The 20,782-nt window shown below is 41.7% G+C and overlaps 1 protein-coding gene across 1 annotated transcript in view; it reads left to right on the top strand.

The window, feature by feature from the left end:
- The first annotated feature begins 2,588 nt into the window (after positions 1-2,588).
- BRWD1 (bromodomain and WD repeat domain containing 1) overlaps positions 2,589-20,782 on the top strand; it is a 41,621-nt gene continuing 23,427 nt past the window's right edge. The window contains exons 1-20 of the mRNA XM_083854528.1: positions 2,589-2,652; positions 2,790-2,848; positions 2,993-3,022; positions 3,212-3,271; positions 6,315-6,465; positions 7,295-7,393; positions 7,591-7,751; positions 7,953-8,174; positions 9,527-9,627; positions 10,233-10,303; positions 11,355-11,455; positions 12,075-12,115; positions 12,810-12,908; positions 14,280-14,430; positions 14,871-15,005; positions 15,955-16,083; positions 17,276-17,501; positions 17,814-17,999; positions 18,864-19,047; positions 20,201-20,291. Coding sequence (XP_083710654.1) covers positions 2,595-2,652; positions 2,790-2,848; positions 2,993-3,022; positions 3,212-3,271; positions 6,315-6,465; positions 7,295-7,393; positions 7,591-7,751; positions 7,953-8,174; positions 9,527-9,627; positions 10,233-10,303; positions 11,355-11,455; positions 12,075-12,115; positions 12,810-12,908; positions 14,280-14,430; positions 14,871-15,005; positions 15,955-16,083; positions 17,276-17,501; positions 17,814-17,999; positions 18,864-19,047; positions 20,201-20,291 — 2,355 coding nt within the window. The 5' untranslated portion in view covers positions 2,589-2,594. The remainder of the gene's footprint in view (positions 2,653-2,789; positions 2,849-2,992; positions 3,023-3,211; positions 3,272-6,314; positions 6,466-7,294; positions 7,394-7,590; positions 7,752-7,952; positions 8,175-9,526; positions 9,628-10,232; positions 10,304-11,354; positions 11,456-12,074; positions 12,116-12,809; positions 12,909-14,279; positions 14,431-14,870; positions 15,006-15,954; positions 16,084-17,275; positions 17,502-17,813; positions 18,000-18,863; positions 19,048-20,200; positions 20,292-20,782) is intronic.

Raw genomic sequence — 20,782 nt, 5'->3', positions numbered from 1 at the left:
GATATTTCAAAACTGGAAATTGATGCCACTTTTCTAATTCACTTCCCCCAACACCCCCTTCCAGGTTCCATATTTGTTGGTTTAATTTTACCATGATCTAGCTCCATGATATTATTTACTCTCTGGTTTTGGCAAGCTCAGCCCACCAATTAAATTAATGAACTTGCAGGTAAATCCCCCAAAATAACCAATCCCCCAAAATAAGCACTCATCCCTGCTTTTACAGAATTTAAACAGTTTATTCTAGTCTAATGAGAGTCTATTTTTCATGTGTTTTGGGTCTCTGGTGCTGTGATCCTGTGGACTTTCCAGCATCTCCCTCAAAACTGTTACCCACTGCTTAATTTATTGTAACTTCTCACTATTACTCTGTCTTGTGTGATACCAAATTTACTTGCTCTTAAGCTAAGGGCTGGAGAGCTGATGCAGATTCGAATCCACTGGAGCACAATCTGATTCAAAATACAACGGCAGCACAAAATTTCTTTCTTGGAAGATAGCTTTTTGTCTTTGTATAGTGCTAGTGGTTGTTTGGGTTAAGGGAACGATAAATAAAAATCACTTACTTCAGGGTTCTAAAAATGCATTTCAAGGTACCAGAGGTGGGGAATGAAATAGGGAAAGCAGACCTTGGATTTAAAATGTAACACAAGTACAGCCATTGCTGTTTTTATCAGAGTTCAGGCTGGGCATGGTTCAGAAACAACTGTGAGAAATCAGAAAGATAAAGAATGGGTTGGGTTGGAAGGGACCTCAAAGATCATCCAGTATCCTTGCCGTGGGCAGGGACACCTTCCATGTCCCAGGCTGCTCCAAGCCCCAATGTCCAACCTGGCCTTGGGCACTGCCAGGGATCCAGGGGCAGCCACAGGAAATCTGGGAATTCTATTTCAGCCCCTCCCCACCATCCCAGGGAACAATTCCTGCCCAAGAGCCCGCCTAACCCCGCTCTACTTTGAAGCCATTCCCTGTGTCCTGTCCCTGCAGCCCTTGGGAATTGTCTCTCTCCAGGTTTCCTGGGGCTCCTTCAGGCCCTGCAAGGCCACCCTGAGCTCAGGCCAAAGCTTCTCCTGTCCAGGCTGAACAATCCCAGCTGTGCCAGCCTTTCCTCCCAGCAGAGCTGCTCCATCCCTCTGCTCATCCTGGAGCCTCCTCTGGACTCCCTCCATAAGGTCAATGTCCTGGCTCCCAAAATCCTGTCTCCAGGAGCCAGGCTCACGGTGGCACAGGCACGGGGGCAGAGTTGCTTTTTATTTTTACTTTATCAGCGATGCCAGGGAAGCAGTGCTGCTGGAGTGGTGTGGAAAATGGTGTTTGAGGCAGCCAAGGTGCCCCCCAGCATTCCCCATGGAGCTCTGCAGGAGGCTGGGCCATCCCTAACCTCCAACACGGACACAACATTGGTGCTCCCAAATCTCTGCTGGTATGGGATACACACACCGGGCACCACGTAGGGCAGTACACTTTGAATCACATTATCACAAAATCATTTCGCTTGGGAAACACCTCTGAGATCATCGAGTCCAATCTTTGATCAAGCACCTTGTCAACGACCAGAGCACGTCCCGTCGTTCCTTGAACTCCTCCAGGAATGGGGACTTCGACACCTCTCTTGGCAGCACATTCCAACGTGTGATCACCCTTTCAGCGAAAAAATTCTCCCCATGTCTCACCTGAGCCTCCCCTGGCCCAGCCTGAGGCCGTTCCCTCTCCTCCTGTCCCTGTTCCCTGGGAGCACAGCCCGACCCCCCCGGCTGTCCCCTCCTGGCAGGGACTTGTGCAGAGCCACAAGGTCCCCCCTGAGCCTCCTTTTCTCCAGGCTCAGCCTCTTTCCCGCTCTCTCAGCCGCTCCTGGGGCTCCAGCCCTTTCTCCAGCTTCTCTGGACAAGCCGCAATCCCCGATATCCTCCTCGCAGCGAGGACAGAACCGGACACGGCACTTGAGGCCTGGCGGCACACGGCGTCAGCTCCGTCATAGCATCACCCCCTAGAACCGGCTCTGGGTGCCTCGCCGCGGGTCCCGGGCGGGCTGTCCCGGTCTCGGAAGGCCGAGGCAGAGGCGGCAGCCCGGCTGTTCCCGGGGGCGATCGGAGCTGCCCCGCCGGCCGCCGGCTCCCTCTCCCCCGCCACCCTCAGCCGCGCTCAGCCCCGCCCCCGGGGCGCGTCACCGCCGCCTTCCTCGCGCGATCCTTCCGCGCCTCCTCCTCCTTCCCTTCTCCTCACCGGGCGCCTTCCCCGCAATCACCCCCCCCCCTCCAAGCCGCCCACCCCGCCGTTCTCTGCTGGTATATTCCCCGCGGCCGCACGCTTTTAACGCTGTTCCCGCCGGCGCGCCCGGTACTGCGGGAACTATTTTCCACCGCCCCCCCCCCGCCTCCCTCCGAGGGCGCTCCCGGCGGAGGTGTCCGCGGCGGCGCCGTGGCGGGTGGTGCGGCGGCGATGGCGGCGGCGCCGCCGAGGCTGCGCTGAGGGGGGAGAAGGAGGGAGGGAGCGCTGAGGGGAGCGGGGGGGCGGCCGTGAGGGGAGGGAGGAAGGGAGGGAGGGGAGGCGCTGACAGCGCCGTGCCGAGCCGGGCCCGCCGCCCTCAGCCCGCCATGGCCGAGCCTGCGGCCTCTTCCAGCTCCGGCGCGTCGTTGCCGCTCATTGAATCAGGTAACACCGCGGGCCCGGGGTGAGGAGGTGCCGCCGGTGCCGCCATCTTCCGGCCCCCCTCCCCCTTTCCTCTCGGGATGGGTCACGGCCACCCCCCGGTTCATCCCCCCCGTGTCTCTTTGCCGTGTCTCTTTCAGAGCTTTACTTCCTCATCGCGCGGTTCCTGAGCACCGGGCCCTGCCGGAGAGCGCTGAAGGTGAGTCCGGGGCTCGCCGGGCGCGGGGACCCCGCGCTGCCCGCGGAGGGTCCGGGGGCGGTGGGAGCAGCCGCGGCCCCCGCTCTGGAGGGGCCAGATCGTGGCTTGTCCCTGACTCTGTGTTTTTTCCCCTTCTCTCTGCAGGTGCTGGTGCAGGAGCTGGAGCAGCACCAGGTCTGTGTGGGCTCTGATGAAATCTTGCTGTAGTCAAAAAGTTTCCTTTGCAAGTCATTCAAGTTTCTGCCGCTGTCTCAACTTTTCCCCTCTCAACACGCATTGTTTTGGATGTGGTCTGTAATCCCTCCTTTCCCCTTTAACCGCTCACGGTTTCTTTTTTTGTTTGTTTGTTTTTCCTTTATTTAGTTGCTTCCTAAAAGGTTGGATTGGCAAGGAAATGAGCATTATAGAAGTTATGAAGAATTGGTGAGACTTTTCTCTTTAAGAAAAACCCTTTCATTTACGGTAATAACATTGATGTTAGCCCCTTTGCCTTTTTAAGAGCAGGCCTAAATCTTCACCTTCCGGTACCATTCTGCCTTTGAACACTGGAGTGACTTTAGAAAGGGCCTTTAATTTCTTTACATCAGACTAACAAAAACACGAGCGGTGGTTTAAATTGAGGATATTGTTTATATAGCAGAGGTGGAGCTTGGCGTTGTGCAGTGGTACATGCTACTGCCTACACGCAGGGCAGGAGCCAATCTACAGCCAGCTTTCATTTCGGAGTTTCAGGGGCCAGGTTGTGAGGCACGTCGTGATTTGTCGGTATTTATTTTCTGGTTGGTTTCTTTCAGCCCCCTCCGACACAGATTAGGAAATGAAATCGCTGATCAGAAACCCAGGGTTGGCGGTTGTGTGAATGTGCTCACACCGCCGGCCCCTCGCTGGCCGGGGCTTTGTTTCTGACGTGCTGGAAAGATGGGGGTGATCTCTGCCACAAAATGTACTTTCTGCCCTTCCACGGCCGGTGGTTTGTGTTCTGAAGTGTTTTTACAGAAGGCAGAGCTGTGTTTTGGGGGTTAATTTTGCTGCTTCTTAAATAGCAGAGGGTTTGAATGCTGGGGAGTGATGGCCTGGTGGTGCCTGCCCTTCCCGTGTGATTTTTATTCCTTTTTATTCTTTTTTATTGTATCTGATAGTGTTTCCTTTGAAGAGATGTTTATCCTTGTTTTTTCCCACCTAAGGTTCAGGCATCCCAGGTTAATTGGCTGATTGTTGCAGTGAACTCCCTCTTGTGAAGCACTTAAGGCTCTCAGGGTCATATTTGCATAGAGAAGGAATGAAATGTTGTTCAGAACATGTTCCTAATTATTTAAGTGTTGCTTGAAATTATAAGTTTGATTCCTCTTCTTGTCGTTGTGGTCAGTTGAGCAAGGACGGTTTTGGATCAGTTTTTTTAAGTCACTAAGAAGCCTGGCCTTGAATTCAGGCAAGATGAAAGTAGGATTAAGCTCAAAAGGAATTGTTGGGAGTTTTTTTGTTGCTTCATTGTTGGTTTCTTAGTCCATTTCTTCTGACAAAAAGCAGAGTGTTGGGAGAGCCCATGTGTGTATTTTCCTGATTTTAGGGCTGCTTTTTAACTGATTATTCTGCATTGACAGTTGTCAAAATAATTCTTTAGCATGTGCTGCTTCTACTTTTTTTTTTTCATGCACAGTTTGAAGGAAATCTCTGCACAGGGCAATACTGTTTCCAGATAACTAAATGGATCTTCCCAGGGTTTTAGTTTCTGTTTTTTGAGGGGCTGTGAGAGTCTCTTGTCCCACTGGTCTCACTCTGAATTTGCAGAGACCACAGACAAATGCAGTTGTGTGGTGTAATTATTTCTATTCCACTTTGCTCAGCTTGGAGTTGCAAATCTTTGAAATAACTGCTCCTTCTACAGTCTCAGCAAAACTACTTCAGAAAGAAAGGAATTGCAAGGTTTTGTATGCAAGGATTGCATTTAGAAAATATACTTATTGCTGATGGCATTCAAACAAAAAGGGTTTTAGTGTTTGGCAGGAAGCATGCTGACCTTTCTGTCCTGAATGCTGTGGCTGCTACTGCTCTGTACCAAGTCAAGAGTCAAAATTGATAAAGAAATTATGTCAAACTGCATTTTGTAATCTTTGGGCTACCAGATATGTTTCTTAAAATCAACCTTAAGCATCTGATGGGCTGATTTGCTTGGACAGATTTGCCTGTGGGGTAATGGGAACTGTTTTACTGATGTTATCACCTCCCACCCTGCCAGGAGTACAACCTGTGCCACACAAGCTTTATACCTGGATTTTATTATTAAAAACAAATGCAAAGTTGTGACTTAAATTGTACCTTCTGAATGCTCAGTGTGCATTTGGGCAACTTTCTGGCAGTGTGTGGTATTTTTATTCCCACTTTAGTGATGAGTAGATGAGCCTTGCTGGGACACTTTGCTCATCCCAGCTCAGTCATTCAGCCAAGGGAGCAGCATCAGCAGCACGAGCTCGTTCTGCCTGTGTTCTCAGTTACCTGGGCAAGAGGCCACATACCTGAGCTGGTGTGGCCCTGAGCTTCTCCTGAATGGATTGGCTGGGAATTCTCTGGCTGCTCCAGGAGCAGCTGGGGCTGACTGGTTTGTTCATGGCCAGGTCACACTGGGGGAAGCATGGGGCTGTCAGTCCCAGCTGCTTCAGACCTCCCCAGCAGCTTCTGATGGTTTGCTCTGCTCAAAGCTGTTTAAACTCTTACTTTGTGTCTTTAACTTCTGCATTATTGTGGTGGATAAGAATAAGGATTTTTTTAGTTTGAACTCCCAGAAAGAAAAGGCGAGGGGAAAAATAATCAAAACCCTCACACATCTGTTCTTGGCTGAGACATCTGAGTGTGTGTGTGGGGGAGTATTTTTTTTTAGGTTGCTTGATGCAGATAGTGTGGGATCATTCCTGAGCATAGGGATGACGGGTTTGAGCCTTTGGTTTAAGGAAGTAGGGCAGACTTGGGCTGTGTAGTACTGGTTCTTCAAGGAAACTGTTTCCAGAGAGATTGTACTCAAACCTGCTGGTTTGCAGTTCACTGAACAAGTACAGGTAGTAGCTGCATAAATTCTTGTGCTTGATTGCAACCGCATTTTCTGTGATCTTGAGTTAGGAGGGTTTGAATTTTATTTCTTATTTTTAGTACAAATAATAGTGTGAGTTGGGCAAAGACACTCAGTGTAGGTGCCTCACAAGCTGGTGCCACAGGGGTGATTCCTGCAAACTTCCAGTAATAAAACACTGATATGCAGTGAGCAACTTCACTCCAGTTATTTTTACTACAGCTCTCCCTAGCTTGCAGAGTACCCACTGAATTTACTAGATCAGAGCTTAACAGAATTGATTTTTCTTTGAAAGTTGAACTTTAAAAAAAAATATATCAAAATATAGCTGTACATATTGATGCTTTTAGATTAATCTGTTCTGGGTTGTACCATCCTTACTTTTAAACCTTGAATTTCTGTCAGGTGCTGTCCAACAAACATGTGGCTCCAGATCATTTATTACAAATTTGCAAACGTATTGGCCCTATCCTGGATAAGGAGATCCCACCCAGCATTTCCAGAGTGAATTCCTTACTCGGGGCAGGGAGACAGTCCCTGCTCCGGACAGCAAAAGGTAGGATCTGTTCTTTGTTTGAAGTGGGTGTGATACATTGTCATGTGTACAGAGTTAGGATTTGGGGAATAATGTGAGAAAGGCAGAACTGACAGTTTGGAAACGACCTCTTGGAATGCCAGAATAGTTTGGGTTGGAAGGGACCTTAAAAACCATCCAGTGCCATGGGCAGGGACACCTCCCACTGTCCCAGGCTGCTCCAAGCCCCAGTGTCCAACCTGGCCTTGGGCACTGCCAGGGATCCAGGGGCAGCCACAGCAAATCTGGGAATTCCATCCCAGGGCCTGTCCACTCTCCCAGGGAACAATTCCTTCCAAACATCCCATCTAAACCTGTCCTCTGAGGCTGTTCCCCTTTGTCCTTTCACTCCAAGCCTTTGTGGAAAAATTCCTCTCCAGCTTTCTTGTAAATCCCTTTTAGTTACTGAAAGGTTCTTGAGATCATCTCATTAAATAGCTTCGTGTTAGTAGCTACTCATTGGACTCCTGTATAAGTGCTCAGGAAAATATTAAAAATCAGTTGAAATTTCAGTTTTGTGTCATGTGAACTGCGAGGGTACCATCATTTAGAAGTAATTTTCAAAGTTTGATGGTTGTCTGTGTTGGGTTTTTTTCTCCTGTTACTATTAAATGGATTTTTCTCTTTATCTCTTCACTGTTTGTAAGAAGTTTTGGGCCAGTTGGCGCCTTTTTTTTTTTTTTTTTTTTTTTGGTGGGCTCAGTCCTGTGTTTGAGACCAGTCTAGATGGGCTCTTTGCTGTGTTTTGGAACTGCAGCTCTCTTGGCATTTATAACAAATACTTGTGATGAACTTCCAACTGTTTTTGCAGATTGCAGGAACACAGTTTGGAAGGGCTCTGCATTTGCTGCTCTCCATCGAGGCAGACCCCCTGAAATGCCTGTCAACTATGGCACCCCACCAAATCTTGGTAAGCTCCTCTCACCTCTCCCCACTGCTCTCAAATACTGTTTTTACACACAGAAAAAAATTGCAGATACCACAAAACTTGACTTTATGAAATCTGAAAGTAATTTCCAGTCGCTTTTTAATATTAATGGCTGTTGAATAAACCCAAGTTTTAGAACAGACATGTGTGAAACATGACATGATTCTTCTGTGTTCTAGTGGAGGTGCATCGAGCAAAGCAATTAACTGGATATGCCAAGTTCAGCACTTCATTCCCAGGAAGTATGTACCAGCATGTCAAGATGCACAGGAGGATCCTTGGCCATCTCTCTTCTGTATATTGTGTTGCATTTGACAGGACTGGACACAGAATATTTACTGTAAGTTGATGAATTACATCCAACTCTGAATATAGTTTTAGATGATACAAGCTTGGAAATGGGTGTTGTGCTAAAATTTCTGGAGATAAATATCAATGCTGGTAAAATGAAGCTCCCTCGCTGTGCTCAAGTGGAACAATTTGCTGTAATTAAAGGTCAGAAGCATGTCAGAAGTTGTCCTTAATGATTATTTCTCTCTAGGGCTCAGATGACTGTCTGGTGAAGATCTGGTCCACTCACAATGGCAGATTATTTGCCACCTTACGAGGACATTCAGCAGAGATTTCTGACATGGCTGTGAACTATGAGAACACCCTGATTGCAGCTGGCAGCTGTGACAAGATGATCCGAGTGTGGTGTCTGAGGACTTGTGCACCAGTTGCTGTCCTCCACGGGCACACAGGGTCCATCAGCTCACTGCAGGTACGGGGCTTTTGAAGTGTTTCTGCATATTAAAAACTGAAATTATTTCTCTCTGGCTGCCTATGGGAGTAGTGAAATCTGAATGTGTAAATATTCATGTCAAGTCACAGGATAAACCTGCTCAAAAACAAGTAAATTCCTTGTCACTCTTGAATTCCTACCTGTTTAAATGAAGATAATGACAGGAATTCTTTTTCACTTAAAGATCACTGCCTAGAATACTTGAGTTGTTGGAACAAAAGGGAATTTCTGTGAAATATCATGTCCTTCTGTTGTCTCTTACTGGAAACATGATTTGCTGTTTTGTGTGAATATGTTCTGATGCAGTATATTATTCCTACAACTTTTGGGATGTGCTCATTTGTTTTAATCTCAAAAATAGGAGATTTTTCAGAAGGACAAAGGTGAAATGTGTATTTAAATTTGAAAGTGATTTGATACACGGTGAGCTCTTGGTGGTCCTTTGGATTCAGTCTGGTTTTGGCCTTTAATTCCTTAATTAACACAGAAATTAGAAGCTCATTATCCAGGTTTGGAGTGTTTCCCAGTGAGACCAACAGCTTGTCTTGAGGGGTGAAGAGTGGCTTGTGGAGCTCAGTACAAACAGATAATTCTGCATTTTTTTCTCAAAAATGCTGCCTCAGAGAGTAATCTTCATACCTGCACTTTCTGTGGCATTCATTGCATTTTTTAGTTTGGTTGGTTTTTAATGTCTAAATGCTTGTGGTGCTTCTTTTATTGTAGTGTGTGGAATTTTTAATTTAAGCTTTCTTAATAATACCATAATTGCAATAAGTACAATTTATACAACTTTCCGATGATAATAATTGCTAAACAGTTTAAACAAGTTGTGTCTGTGAAGTTTTTCTGAAGGGTGGTTCTGTGTAAAGCAATAAATCCCATGTATTGAACTATTTCTGAGGAATTCCCATAAATTCTTATAAAATTACTTTTGTTGCTAAGTTACACATTCAAGCTCTCTCATATCTCATGCTCTGCTTAATTATTTTTAAACTACACCTGTCTGTTCAAGCTTCCCTTTTTTCAGTCTGCTGTGCTCATTATTTCATTCACTGACAGGATTTTCAGTGGATGATTGTGGTCACTGAAAAGACCAAACCCAAACCACTGAAGGAATTGGGTTTTTTTTTGACGCAGTAATTGAAACACAGACCACGAACTTATCTTAAAAGTAGGGGAGGTGTTACTTTGTAAACACTAAAAATGAGCTACCAGCAGTTGGAGGCAGAAAATCCAAAATAAATAGAGCTTTTACATTAACTTTTTCAGAAATTCACGAACGATTCTTAAATCTGTGCTCTTGTGTGGTTTTTTTTCTCTCCTCTCTGCAGTTCAGTCCCATGGTGAAAGGCTCCCTGCGGTACATGGTCTCCACTGGGGTGGATGGAACTGTTTGCTTCTGGCAGTGGGATACAGATTCCATGAAATTCAAGTATGTGAATGGTTTCCTGATTAACCTTTGTGCCATCCTAGGCTTGAGGAGAATAAGTTCAGGTGCTTTTCACCCCACTGAGTTTTTGTGGTTATGAAAATGCTGTGCAAATCATGTAGTCCATAGTTATTTTAAAGTACCATCACCAACTATATCCTTTACAAATTAGTGTTGTTTCACTGACTTGGGAGATCAGTTGGGAAGTATATTAATCTCTTTCTTCACTAAAAGTACAAATGTAGGACAACAGGAATGGCTGGAAATGCAAGTATGTTGGAAAGTCTAATAGAACTTGGTGATGGAGTTGGTTTTCCAGCAGTCCTGTAGTTTTAGGATGTTTCTTAAAGAACTTGCATTCAGGATATCTATGTTCAGGATAGTTTGAAATATTCAATGTCTGATTACTCTTTGTTTGTACCCAAAAATAATTAATTACTACCAAAAAGAGCTCTAGGATGATTAGTGTGTGTCTGATGTTGTGCCACATCATGGTAGTTGGTATAAAATGATCCCTGTTTGAAGAAACATCCCTTTATGTTTCGAAATGTTGCTAAGAGCCAAGTTTTGGGTGTTGTGGCCTATTTCAAACATCTTTTCTTTTTAAGCACCAAGCCAGTGAAGTTCACAGAGAAGCCCAGACCAGGGGTTCAGATGCTTTGTTCTTCCTTCAGTGTGGGTAAGTCAGGTGGAGTTCAGCCTCGTGATTTCTTCTTTTCTCTCTTGTAATACTTGATTGTGACATCTTTAAAACGGACAAAACCTGCAGTTGTGAGTAAATAATTGCACAGTTGTGCACTGTTAGCTGTGGCATAATTAAATCATGGGCCTTCCCTTAGCTAACAGTGAAAGACTGTTGAAGACATTGTTGATTGCACAGGAGTAAAAGTCACCTAATAATTTCTCTCCATTTTCACTGGATTTTTAATTTTTCCTTAATCCTTTCGTGCCATGTCAAGGATTGGCAGAAGGGGTTCTCTGACATCCCACAGTCAGCAGCAGTGGAAGTGGTTCCTGCCAGGAGGAGTTTCTGATCCAGTGCCAGGGGTGCTCATAGAGATCTTCCTCTTTCAAGGAACCAGAGATGTGTCTTTAATGTGCCTCAGTCCTGGCTTGTTGTTTTCTTTTACACAGTTCGTGTAAATTTCAAAAATAAAAAGCAAATCAAAGTGTAGCTTGTTTATATTGTCAGGACAGAGCCCTGGCTTGTGTTGGGAGGTGTTTTTAACATTTAACTTGTTTGGGTTTGGTTTTTTTTTTTTGACAGCACTTAGAGGCAGAACTTGGAATTTCTGCCGCCACAGCTAAATGCTAGTGTGCTTCACTTGACTGGTTTACTCAACATTTCAACCTAATTTTGATGCTGTTCACTTGCACAAATGAAGCACAGACTACAGTGAGAATCATCTACATAATTCTGATTATCCAGAACCATATTCCCCACTATTGAAGGCTTCTCTGTGCAATTTAGTGTTAAAAGTTCCACTGTGATGCCCCTAAAATCTTTATAACGTTAATTTATTTTTACTGTGACCAAGAACACTTTCTGGGGCAAGAAAGGGATTTCCTTCCACATATGTGTGTCAGTGGAAGAGCATTAAAAATGTGCCATTTTTCAAATAGCTGTGGGTTGTTTTTTTTTATTTAAACCAGGCCTCTGAGAAATGCTGGTGACCTGTTTTAATTTCTTCCATAGCAGGTTAATTATTGCTTGATTTTTTTTTTTACAGGTGGTATGTTTTTAGCAACTGGCAGCACTGACCACGTCATCAGAATGTATTTTTTTGGCTCTGAAACACCTGAGAAAATAGCTGAATTGGAAAGTCATGCTGTAAGTAATTAGTTAATTAGTCATTTGAAGCATCATTGTAGTCACAAGGTGATTTTATAAGTGGTTTTTTAGCAATGCTGTTAATTAATTTTGTTCACAATAATATTTCCTCTACTACAAAATCTGACTTTATTTTTGTTGCATTGATAAGGTTTGATCAGCACTTATTTTTTATGTAGAGGAGACTTTTCCACTCTTAAGACATTAATTGTGGTCTCTACTTTTCCTGCAGTTTTTATTGTGATAAAAACCCAAACAATTATTTATTTTTAAGGGAAGTGTAAGTAGGAGTAGGAACAGCAGGTTCCTCACCACTGTAGTTGATTTACAGTATTGGAAATATATTTAAATATGATTCAGTTGTCAACCAGGTTATTTAGTCTGTTAAACCTTCATGTTTAATTCAAGCCGTTTTTAAAAGATACATTTTAAATAAATTAATAGTTAGAGAGTTCTGGGAAGTGTCTGGACTTGGTTTGCCTTGCAGTTAAAACTCTTAGAAATCACATAACTTTTTTTTTTTTTTCTTTCAGTATTTCAGATTTTATTAAACTCAGAATTGTCAAATACTTCCTGTTTCAAAAATAAAATTTCTAACAAACTCTACTTTTTCTTACAGGACAAAGTTGACAGCATTCAGTTTTCTAATGGTGGGGACAGGTATGTTGAAAGATGCTGAAGTATGGACAAAAAATACATAATTTTGGAATTAAGACTCTATTACTGGATGTTCCGAGTAAGAAAAATCTACTTATTTAGAACTCAGGAAATTTTTGAGCATAATTAAGCTCCAGCTGTTCCAGCTTTCTGTTCATCTACCTTAGATGATATTTTTGGCCTGGCTGGGGTTTTATTTACCTGGAGGAATTTTACCACTTTTTTATGTACCCAGTGTGCTTGTGGCCTCTTTTTCCTCCTCCTTTCTTTCCAGTTTCACTGAGTATTGTATAGGAAATAGAAAAATGCAGTGAAAATGGTTAAAAATAAATTAAAACCTTTTCATCTGATTTGTTCATTTCTCTACTTCAGTATCTGAAACTCTGCAATTACATAAAATACATTAAAATCCTGTGCTGAGGAGGAGCTGAGGATGAATTTTTGAATTGAGTTAAACTTTGGAACTTGCTTCTCTGTTTTTCATGTTTTGAGGACTTTATTCAGTTTCCCAGTTCATAAAAATTCTTTCCCAGTTTTCTGGAATGAAAGTTTATGGAAAGAATTCTCTTGAACACAAACTGAAGATTTCAGTTGTCGAAAACTGCAGAATTTGTGTTGTGGTGGTGTGTAACTCTAAACATACTGTAAAGAAAATTTTTTTTGAAGATAAATGAATTAATTTTTCATACTTTTTCAGGTTCATAAGCGGCAGCAGAGATGGGACTGCTCGGATCTGGCGTTTTGAGCAGGCAGAGTGGAGGAGCATTTTATTGGATATGTCTGATCGACTGCTGGGGTAGGTGAAGTGTTCATCTCTTGGCTTCTTTTGTGTAAATTCAGAAAGATTGAAAAACTCAATTACTCAAATGTGAGAGTGAGAGCAACATTCTGGTCAAGTTGTTTGGTCTGGGGAGGGGGTGAGTTGGGTGTTCTGGTGGTGTAATAATTGCTGAGTTGGAGTCTGTGCTTTCATAGATTCCTAAATGTTCATAAAGCTCTCAAATACACTCTACCAAATGAATTTTCTTGCCTCGTTTCAGGGGAAAAAGTGAACAGCAAGAACCCACCTTTTCTATCTGGGTTTTAGTCTGACACCTGGTGTGTCATGGGAGAAATATTTTTAGAGTAGTAAAAATCAAGTAGGTGGTGACCTATTTGCAGGAGAGGCTGTGACATGGAATAAGTGGCTTTCCTCAAGGACTCATCTTGCTGCTTATTCCCATTTTCTGCTTTTAAAAAAGTGAATTGATGAAATGTTGGTGGCACCCAGTCTTAATGTTACTAGAGATAAAAATCAGGGTATTACGTGGTGTTGGGTAAACCTGAAGGGGGAATAGTTTACAGGAGTACACAAGGTCAGAAAGTTTCCACAGACTCTGAACAGAAATTAATCCAGGTGATTAAATGAGATTTTAATTAAATGATTTGTAGGTGATTAAATGAAAAGCCAAATCTTGGGTACATGACTTGATTGGACGGTGATTTCAGGCTTTTCCTGTGATGAAAAAAACCATGAAAGAAACCTGATTTTACCAAGGAGGAGTCATTAATATTTGAGATTTTACTGTGGTTTTATAGTTGAATCTTTGTAAGAGGCCTCTGCTTGAAGTGGAACAAAGATAATCCCATGTGAAAATGTTTCAGGGAAAACTTATTTCTTTGCTTCACTAAAAGGCTGAAGGACAGTGTTAGAGTATCTTATAAATGTATTTTGGGGAGAGAATAAGGAAATAGATTGAGATTAAAACAAAATGTATTTTGTATTACTGTATTTCTGTTGGGACTCATTAAAAAATGCTTAGCTAATGTAGAGATTGGCTTGGGAATCAGTTAGTTGGAAAAGCTGACTGTAAAAAGTCCAAAATTTTAAAGGATTTATGTTAGGACTCTCAATGTAGAGGAGCCAAGATTCCATGGAAAAGGAAAGCCTTTTTGCCTTGCCTCTCAAATGGGAAAGACATTATCAAGTCCTTTAAAATTTAAAAATCCAGATTTGCTTTAAATGAAGGGGTTTTTGTGGTCAAAGTTTCAACCCAAATTTAATTCTTCTCTTCCTTACTGTTGTCTGATTGTTAACACAGGAAAACAGGTTACTGTGTTTTCATATAAAAAAGAGATAATTAAAATATAAAACACATCTCTGACCTGTTTGACTTTTTAAAAACAGTGACACTTGTGCAGAAGAAGACAAATTCATGAAGCCTAAAGTAACCATGATAGCTTGGAACCAAAATGACAACTACGTTGTTACGGCTGTGAATAATCACCTGCTCAAAGTTTGGAACTCCAGTACAGGGCAATTGCTCCATGACTTGGTGGTATGGAAATTTCCTTGCTTTTGGAATATTTTCCTGGAATTGCAGTGACATGTGCATGCTGAATTTATAATTAGAGCTGATTGGTCTTGAAAGCTCTGTGTGGATGGTACAGCAAGTGTGGTGTTCCTTGGAATTCTTGTAATCAAAATTTGCTGCTTCCTTCTGCTTTGGACTTTCTCTGTAAATAATAGAAAAAATAAATGTGGAATAAATAAGATTTTTGTACAGTAAATTGCCCATGGATCCTTTGACAAAAGCTTCATATTTCTGCAGCTCTTGCTTGAATCTAGAAAATTTTTACCTTTCGAATGTTCAAATCTTTGTGGCTGCCTGGGGTTTAATTTTACAGAGGGGACAGCAGGGGCTTTGGGCTGTGTTGTGCATATCCTGCTGATGTGGATTTTCCTTGTTTCCCTGTGATGTGCAATTTTCAATGGCAGGGCCATGCAGACGAGGTGTTTGTCTTGGAGACCCATCCCTTTGACTGCAGGATAATGCTGTCTGCGGGTCACGATGGCAACATCTTCATATGGGACATCACCAAAGGCACCAAAACAAAGCATTATTTTAACATGGTAAGAGCTTCTTTAAACTTTATTCTCTTTGTTTTTAAATTTGTTCTCAGCACACAGCACTGTCCTACAAGCTTAAGCAATTGGCACCAACACTCACACCCCTGCACCTTCAGGGGAAAAAAAAAAAAAAAAACCAAACAAAAAAAAACCCAAAACAAATAACTAAACAGAAAAACCTTAACTAGCAAAATGTAGTAATTATTTTTTTTACCTTAGAGCTTTTTCCCTTAGAATTTCTTGATTATTGCAGATTTTCCACTCTTTGTTATTTAAGATCATTGTGTACTTTATTCATATTAATTATTTTCCTCAGCTGAGGTGCCATCTCATAGGCTCTGTTTTAGGCCATTGTTTCAAGACACTTGTGGACAGATACTTGTGTTTTCCAGTCTTAAAAATGATAATCTTAATATCCATTAGCACAGTGTTTGAGGGCTCCATTTGACAGCTCATTGTTAACACTTTAAATTAGGTTATTTTCTGTGAGACTCAAGTTCTGATCTCATGTTCATATAAATTTTTTATCCTTTTTTTCCTGGTCGGTCAACAGCAAAGAGCTTTTTTTTATTTTTAAAATAAAATCTTTTAAAGTTATTAAATTCTTTGGGTTTGTCTAGAAAGTTGTTGAACAAAACCAATCTGTATTAGCTCCAGTTTATTTCAAGCAGTATGCTGACAGCTAAAAAGCCTCAGAAAAACATGTTTATTTCTTCATTTTATTCACTGAACAGTAGCTTTCCATACCCTCTAGTGCACCTTTTAGAATTCATTCAGGACTTAAATTCAAGGGGAAAAGAAACATACTGAAGTAACAAAATTATCAGTGCCTTAATGGAAGTATTTAAGGAAATGCATGATGGCTTTTGATAGAGCAATTAATTTTTGGTGCTTATGGTTTCCTCTGAAAAAATGATCAAGTAATCTTGAATTTTTTTTTCCTTCAATCCAGATTGAAGGCCAGGGACATGGAGCTGTTTTTGACTGTAAATTTTCACCAGATGGGCAGCATTTTGCATGCACAGATTCTCATGGGCATCTGCTGATATTTGGCTTTGGCTGTAGCAGGCCTTATGAAAAGGTAAGTTCAGCTTTTTATCAGATCTCTGTATCAAGTTTCTAACTGAGATTAGATTATTACATGAAATAATTTAAAGGTTCATGTGTAAAAAATAATTTGTGTGGTTAGAGGATCTAAATATAATGGATTCCTTGATGTCTGTAAATTGTCTTGCTTATATGATCCTGTCACAGGAGAAAAAAAACAATGTCTTAACATACCCATGGGAGTAGCTCCCAAAAATGCTCCTGGAATACATTTTCATCTTGGAGACTGCTAATTCACATTAATTGTTCAACCTCAAAAATGCTTCTGTTTCCAGTTTCTGCTGGTTTATCTTGCAGTTCTTTAGGCCTTTCCTCACTCAAGCCCAAATTCACTGTAGTTGATTAAATTAAGCAAAAGTAAATTATTGATCCAACTCTGTGGTTTTTGAAATTTAGAAAAATGTGAGGAGGATAAATGTCTGAATTTATCCTATACTAAACTTTTGAATTTGTTAGCCTGCTTCCTTTTTGTTTTTATTAATGCACATTTACTCTTTTCTTCACTTCTCTACATTTGTCAGGTTGCAATTCTAGTTCCATGTGTGTCTTCTTAAAGAATTATTTTTTCCTTGCTTTACATTCTCAGCTGAAATTGAAACTTGTTCCCTTCATCTTTCCCATCACTGCTGGAAGCAAATTCTGCCTGTGATCTAATAGTTATGTAACCATTTTCCTTCAGCTTCATGGACTCAGCAGACTTTCAGTTGTAGAAAAAAAAGCTTGTAGATGAAGAAAGAAATCATGATTAGGAAAACTTTATTTTGAGAGCTGATGTTGAGCTTTAGCCAAAGATTTCCTTACAAGGAAACTTAGGGGCCACTCAGTCAGGAGTTGGACTTGGTGATCCCTTCTAATTGTGAATATTCTGTGATTCTGATAATTGTAGGGGGAAAATGCAGAATGACAGATAAATACTTTTAAGTGTAAACCAGTCCTTTTGCATTAAGTTACCTCAGCTTTTGTGTTCTGGAAGAATTTTATCTGCCGAAGCACTATCAAAAGTTACAGTACTGCAACACCCATTCAGCTTAACTGAAGTTAAACATAAATCTCCTAATTGGGAACTTTTTCTTTTACTTTAAAGTAGATTTTAGAGACTTTAGTGCTTGTTCTTTAGCATATTCTTTTTTCCAAATTGCTAACATAAAAATAAAATTTCCTTTTAGATCCCTGATCAGATGTTCTTCCACACGGACTATCGGCCGCTGATCCGAGACTCCAACAACTACGTGCTGGACGAGCAGACCCAGCAGGCCCCTCACCTCATGCCCCCTCCCTTCTTAGTGGATGTGGATGGAAACCCTCATCCAACAAAATATCAAAGATTGGTGCCAGGAAGAGAGAATTGTGCAGATGAACATTTGATTCCTCAGCTTGGATATGTAGCAACAAGTAAGGATATCACTAAAGCTCTACATTCAGGAGTAGGTTATGTACTAGTTGCCAAGGGGACATCAGCAATTTTAAAAAACCGTTTTTTTCCCTTGATATTTTGTGTTTATGTAAACTAAAGATGCTGGAAGGTCCTACAGTGAATACAATTTAAACAAGTAAAAAAAAAATCAGTTGTTAAAATGGCTGTTGCAGTTCTTTTCTGTGGGCAGTGACATTCACAAACCATTTGATTGTACATTCCATAAATGTCTTACTTGGAATTAATAATTGGAATAAGTTCATTAATTTGATCTGTTTTACACTTGCAAGGTGATGGAGAAGTCGTTGAGCAGGTGATTGGCCAGCAGACTGTTGACCAGGATGAGCCAGGCTTGGAGCCCAGCATCCTGGATGGGATGATCAGACAGCTGCAGCTGGAACAGGATCAGAGAACTGGAGCTGATCAAGAATCTGCTCCAAGTGGCCCCCAAAACGGGGAGGGAACACCCAGGAGAGGTGAGGACTACTCATAAATTCCTTAGTAATTGTTCGGTATCTGTTTTTATTGTGCTGTGTGAAACACCAAGACAGATTTTAATTTCAGAGTAGTTTTGGGGACTGAGATTCCTTTAACATTGTGATACCTGATTATTTTTATTCATTAAAACACTGCTGTTCCTGTGATTAAATTACAAAGCCTTTCACTTTTAAAGGAAAATGTCATTAATAACTTGCCAAATATATAAAATAGAATGTTTTGCGAAAGTTTGCATAAGTTATTTTTTCTTTCCATACTTTTTGCAAAGTAAGTATTGTGCCATTATTCAAACTTCTTTACAGATTTAAACAGGACACTTTGCTAAGCTGTGTCTTTGTAGTTTTAATTATGTAAGTATATAATATAGGTGGAAAAATATGTATTTTCTTACAAAATTATATATTTAATTATGTGCACTCAGCTCTAGGAAGAGTGCTTTTCAGAGCCTCACTGGCCTCAGAGCTGTCTGAAATAGTTCAGAAGAGCCACACCGTGGTTCATTTCACTGTGAGGTGTTTGGGAAACCACTGGAATATGGCACTCAGTGTTCTGGTCCGGTTGACAACGTGGTGATTGATCAAATGCTGGATCTTGGAGGTCTTTTCAGCCTGAATAACTCTGTGATTCTGATTCTGTGAAAATAGTGGCAGAAATAACCATTTAAAAAATCCTTTGTGTAATCTCTGTGGTTTCTACAACACACATAATCCCCTGAAGGCCACAAATCACATACTTAGAGATAAATACTTGGCCATTACTCTTTATTTTAATCTTGCAACAAGAAGCAACGAGCTTCCAGTTCCCTACAGCGTGACAAAACCCTTTTGATGTGTGTGTTTCAGCTTTCAGGAGGCCGAGTTTGGACATCCAGTCCCCACCCAACATCGGGCTGAGGCGCAGCGGGCAGGTGGAGGGCGTGCGGCAGATGCACCAGAACGCCCCGCGCAGCCAGATGGCCACAGAGAGGGACCTGCAGGCCTGGAGGCGCAGGGTGGTGGTGCCAGAGATCCCCCCCAGCTTGCTCAGGTCTGTCAGCAGCCTGCAGGTGATGCCTGCAGAGGCTACTTAGGCAGAGTTAGGGAATAAAGTGGGTATTTATTAAAAAGACTTCAACAGATACACCTCGGGCTCCAGCCGAGATGGACGATGCTCACGAGTTTTTCAGACAGATAAAAGTTTGGTCTGTTTGCCTATCAGAGGTTAATTGTCCAATTACAGCTTCTGGTAATGAAGTCATATCCCCCTGGTTTGCTTCTCCCCCCAATTCACTTTTGTTTATACTTTTCAGGGCCTGAGCTGGTGTGACTTTGGTTTCCAGGCCCAGAAGGATTGTTTAGTCTGGCAAAAACATGAAGAGAACTTGCTAAGACTCTATATAGAGTTCAGAGTTATACACTAATACAGTACAGAATCTAAAAAATATAAAAGCTAAAACTTAAGGCAGCACTAGGGACAGTACAGCAGCTTGGTTTGTATAAATTTTGTGCTGTTACACCAAAGGTAGAAATGGATGCTGTTGGAATAGCTCAGCGTTGTGTGCAGATGTGCTAAAAACTTGTCATTTTAAGATTCATTCAATGAGAAGAAAGGGCAGTTGTCCAATTGAATGATTCTCCCCTATTGAAATATTTTAAGTCATCTCCAGGCCAGCTAGGTCACCTAGATTCTTGCTTTCTCCAAAATAAAAGATACAGGTTGAATTAATTTCCATGGAAGAGTTGGGTGAAATTGTACTCTCTCTGAGACTTTTGGAGGTGATGAGTTATAACCCCTTGAAATGCTAAACTAGTTGCTTTCAAAAGTACTGTCAGGATTCATCTGTGAAAAGGAGAATTATTAGCTAAACATCTTTTAAAGCCAGAACCATAGATGCTACCACATCTCTGAGGATTTTAAGAAGCATTCCCAGTGTTGGGAGGTAGAACGATTGCAAATGGAAAAATGTGAATTAAAAATGAGGTTAAAAACCTAAATTTTATTTTGATGTTTGGAAGGAAGATTTTCTTACCATCCACATTTTTTACTCTTACCTGGAAATGATAGAATGCTTTAGAGTTATTTGAGCAACAATAACATCTGAAATTAAAAATGGAATGGAATTGGGTGTGAGAGAGATCCCTTAAAGAGACCAGCATTGTCAAAACAGGTGTAGAATTAGATTTTCATGGCTTTCTTGTAGGAAACAGGAAGAATACCGGATTGCAAAAGGGGAAGAAGAGAGAGATCTTTATGCAACAGAGAAGAAAAAGTCATTTGAGTCACTGGAAAAGGTAGGTGGCAGCTTCTGGAAAAGTGAGCATTCTGTGCCCAAGGACAAGTGGTGGTGCAGAAAATAAATGCAGAGATTTCTGGTTTGGTCCTCCAAGGACTCTGATGATTCAGCTCCCAGTTATTGCAGGACAAGGTTTGATTGATTTTTATGGATACCTGGAATTCTTTTTTGCTTTCAGTCTTGCCTGCTTCTATGTGAGGTATTTGGGAGTAATTTTTAAAGGCAGGATGGCTTTCAGGCTGTTCTGGTTTGACTGCAGTTACACAGCTATTGCAAGTCCTGCTAAAAGCACTGAGAGCATTCAAGGCTGTACTTGAGGAATCACAGGTTATTTTGCTGTTCCTTGTCATTTTACTTTAGATAATTTTGTGTGTGGGGAAACTTCTTCAGACTTAAGTGCTTTTTTCATTACCTGTTTTGTGGGAGAGATTGGCAAGAAGAAAACATTGGTTATTGTGCTGTTCTTAGAAGCTTGTTCCCTGATTTGCT

This window comes from Zosterops lateralis, assembly GCF_965231275.1.
Source record: "Zosterops lateralis genome assembly, chromosome: 2".
NCBI lineage: Eukaryota > Metazoa > Chordata > Aves > Passeriformes > Zosteropidae > Zosterops > Zosterops lateralis.
This window is presented reverse-complemented; position numbering and strand designations above follow the sequence as displayed.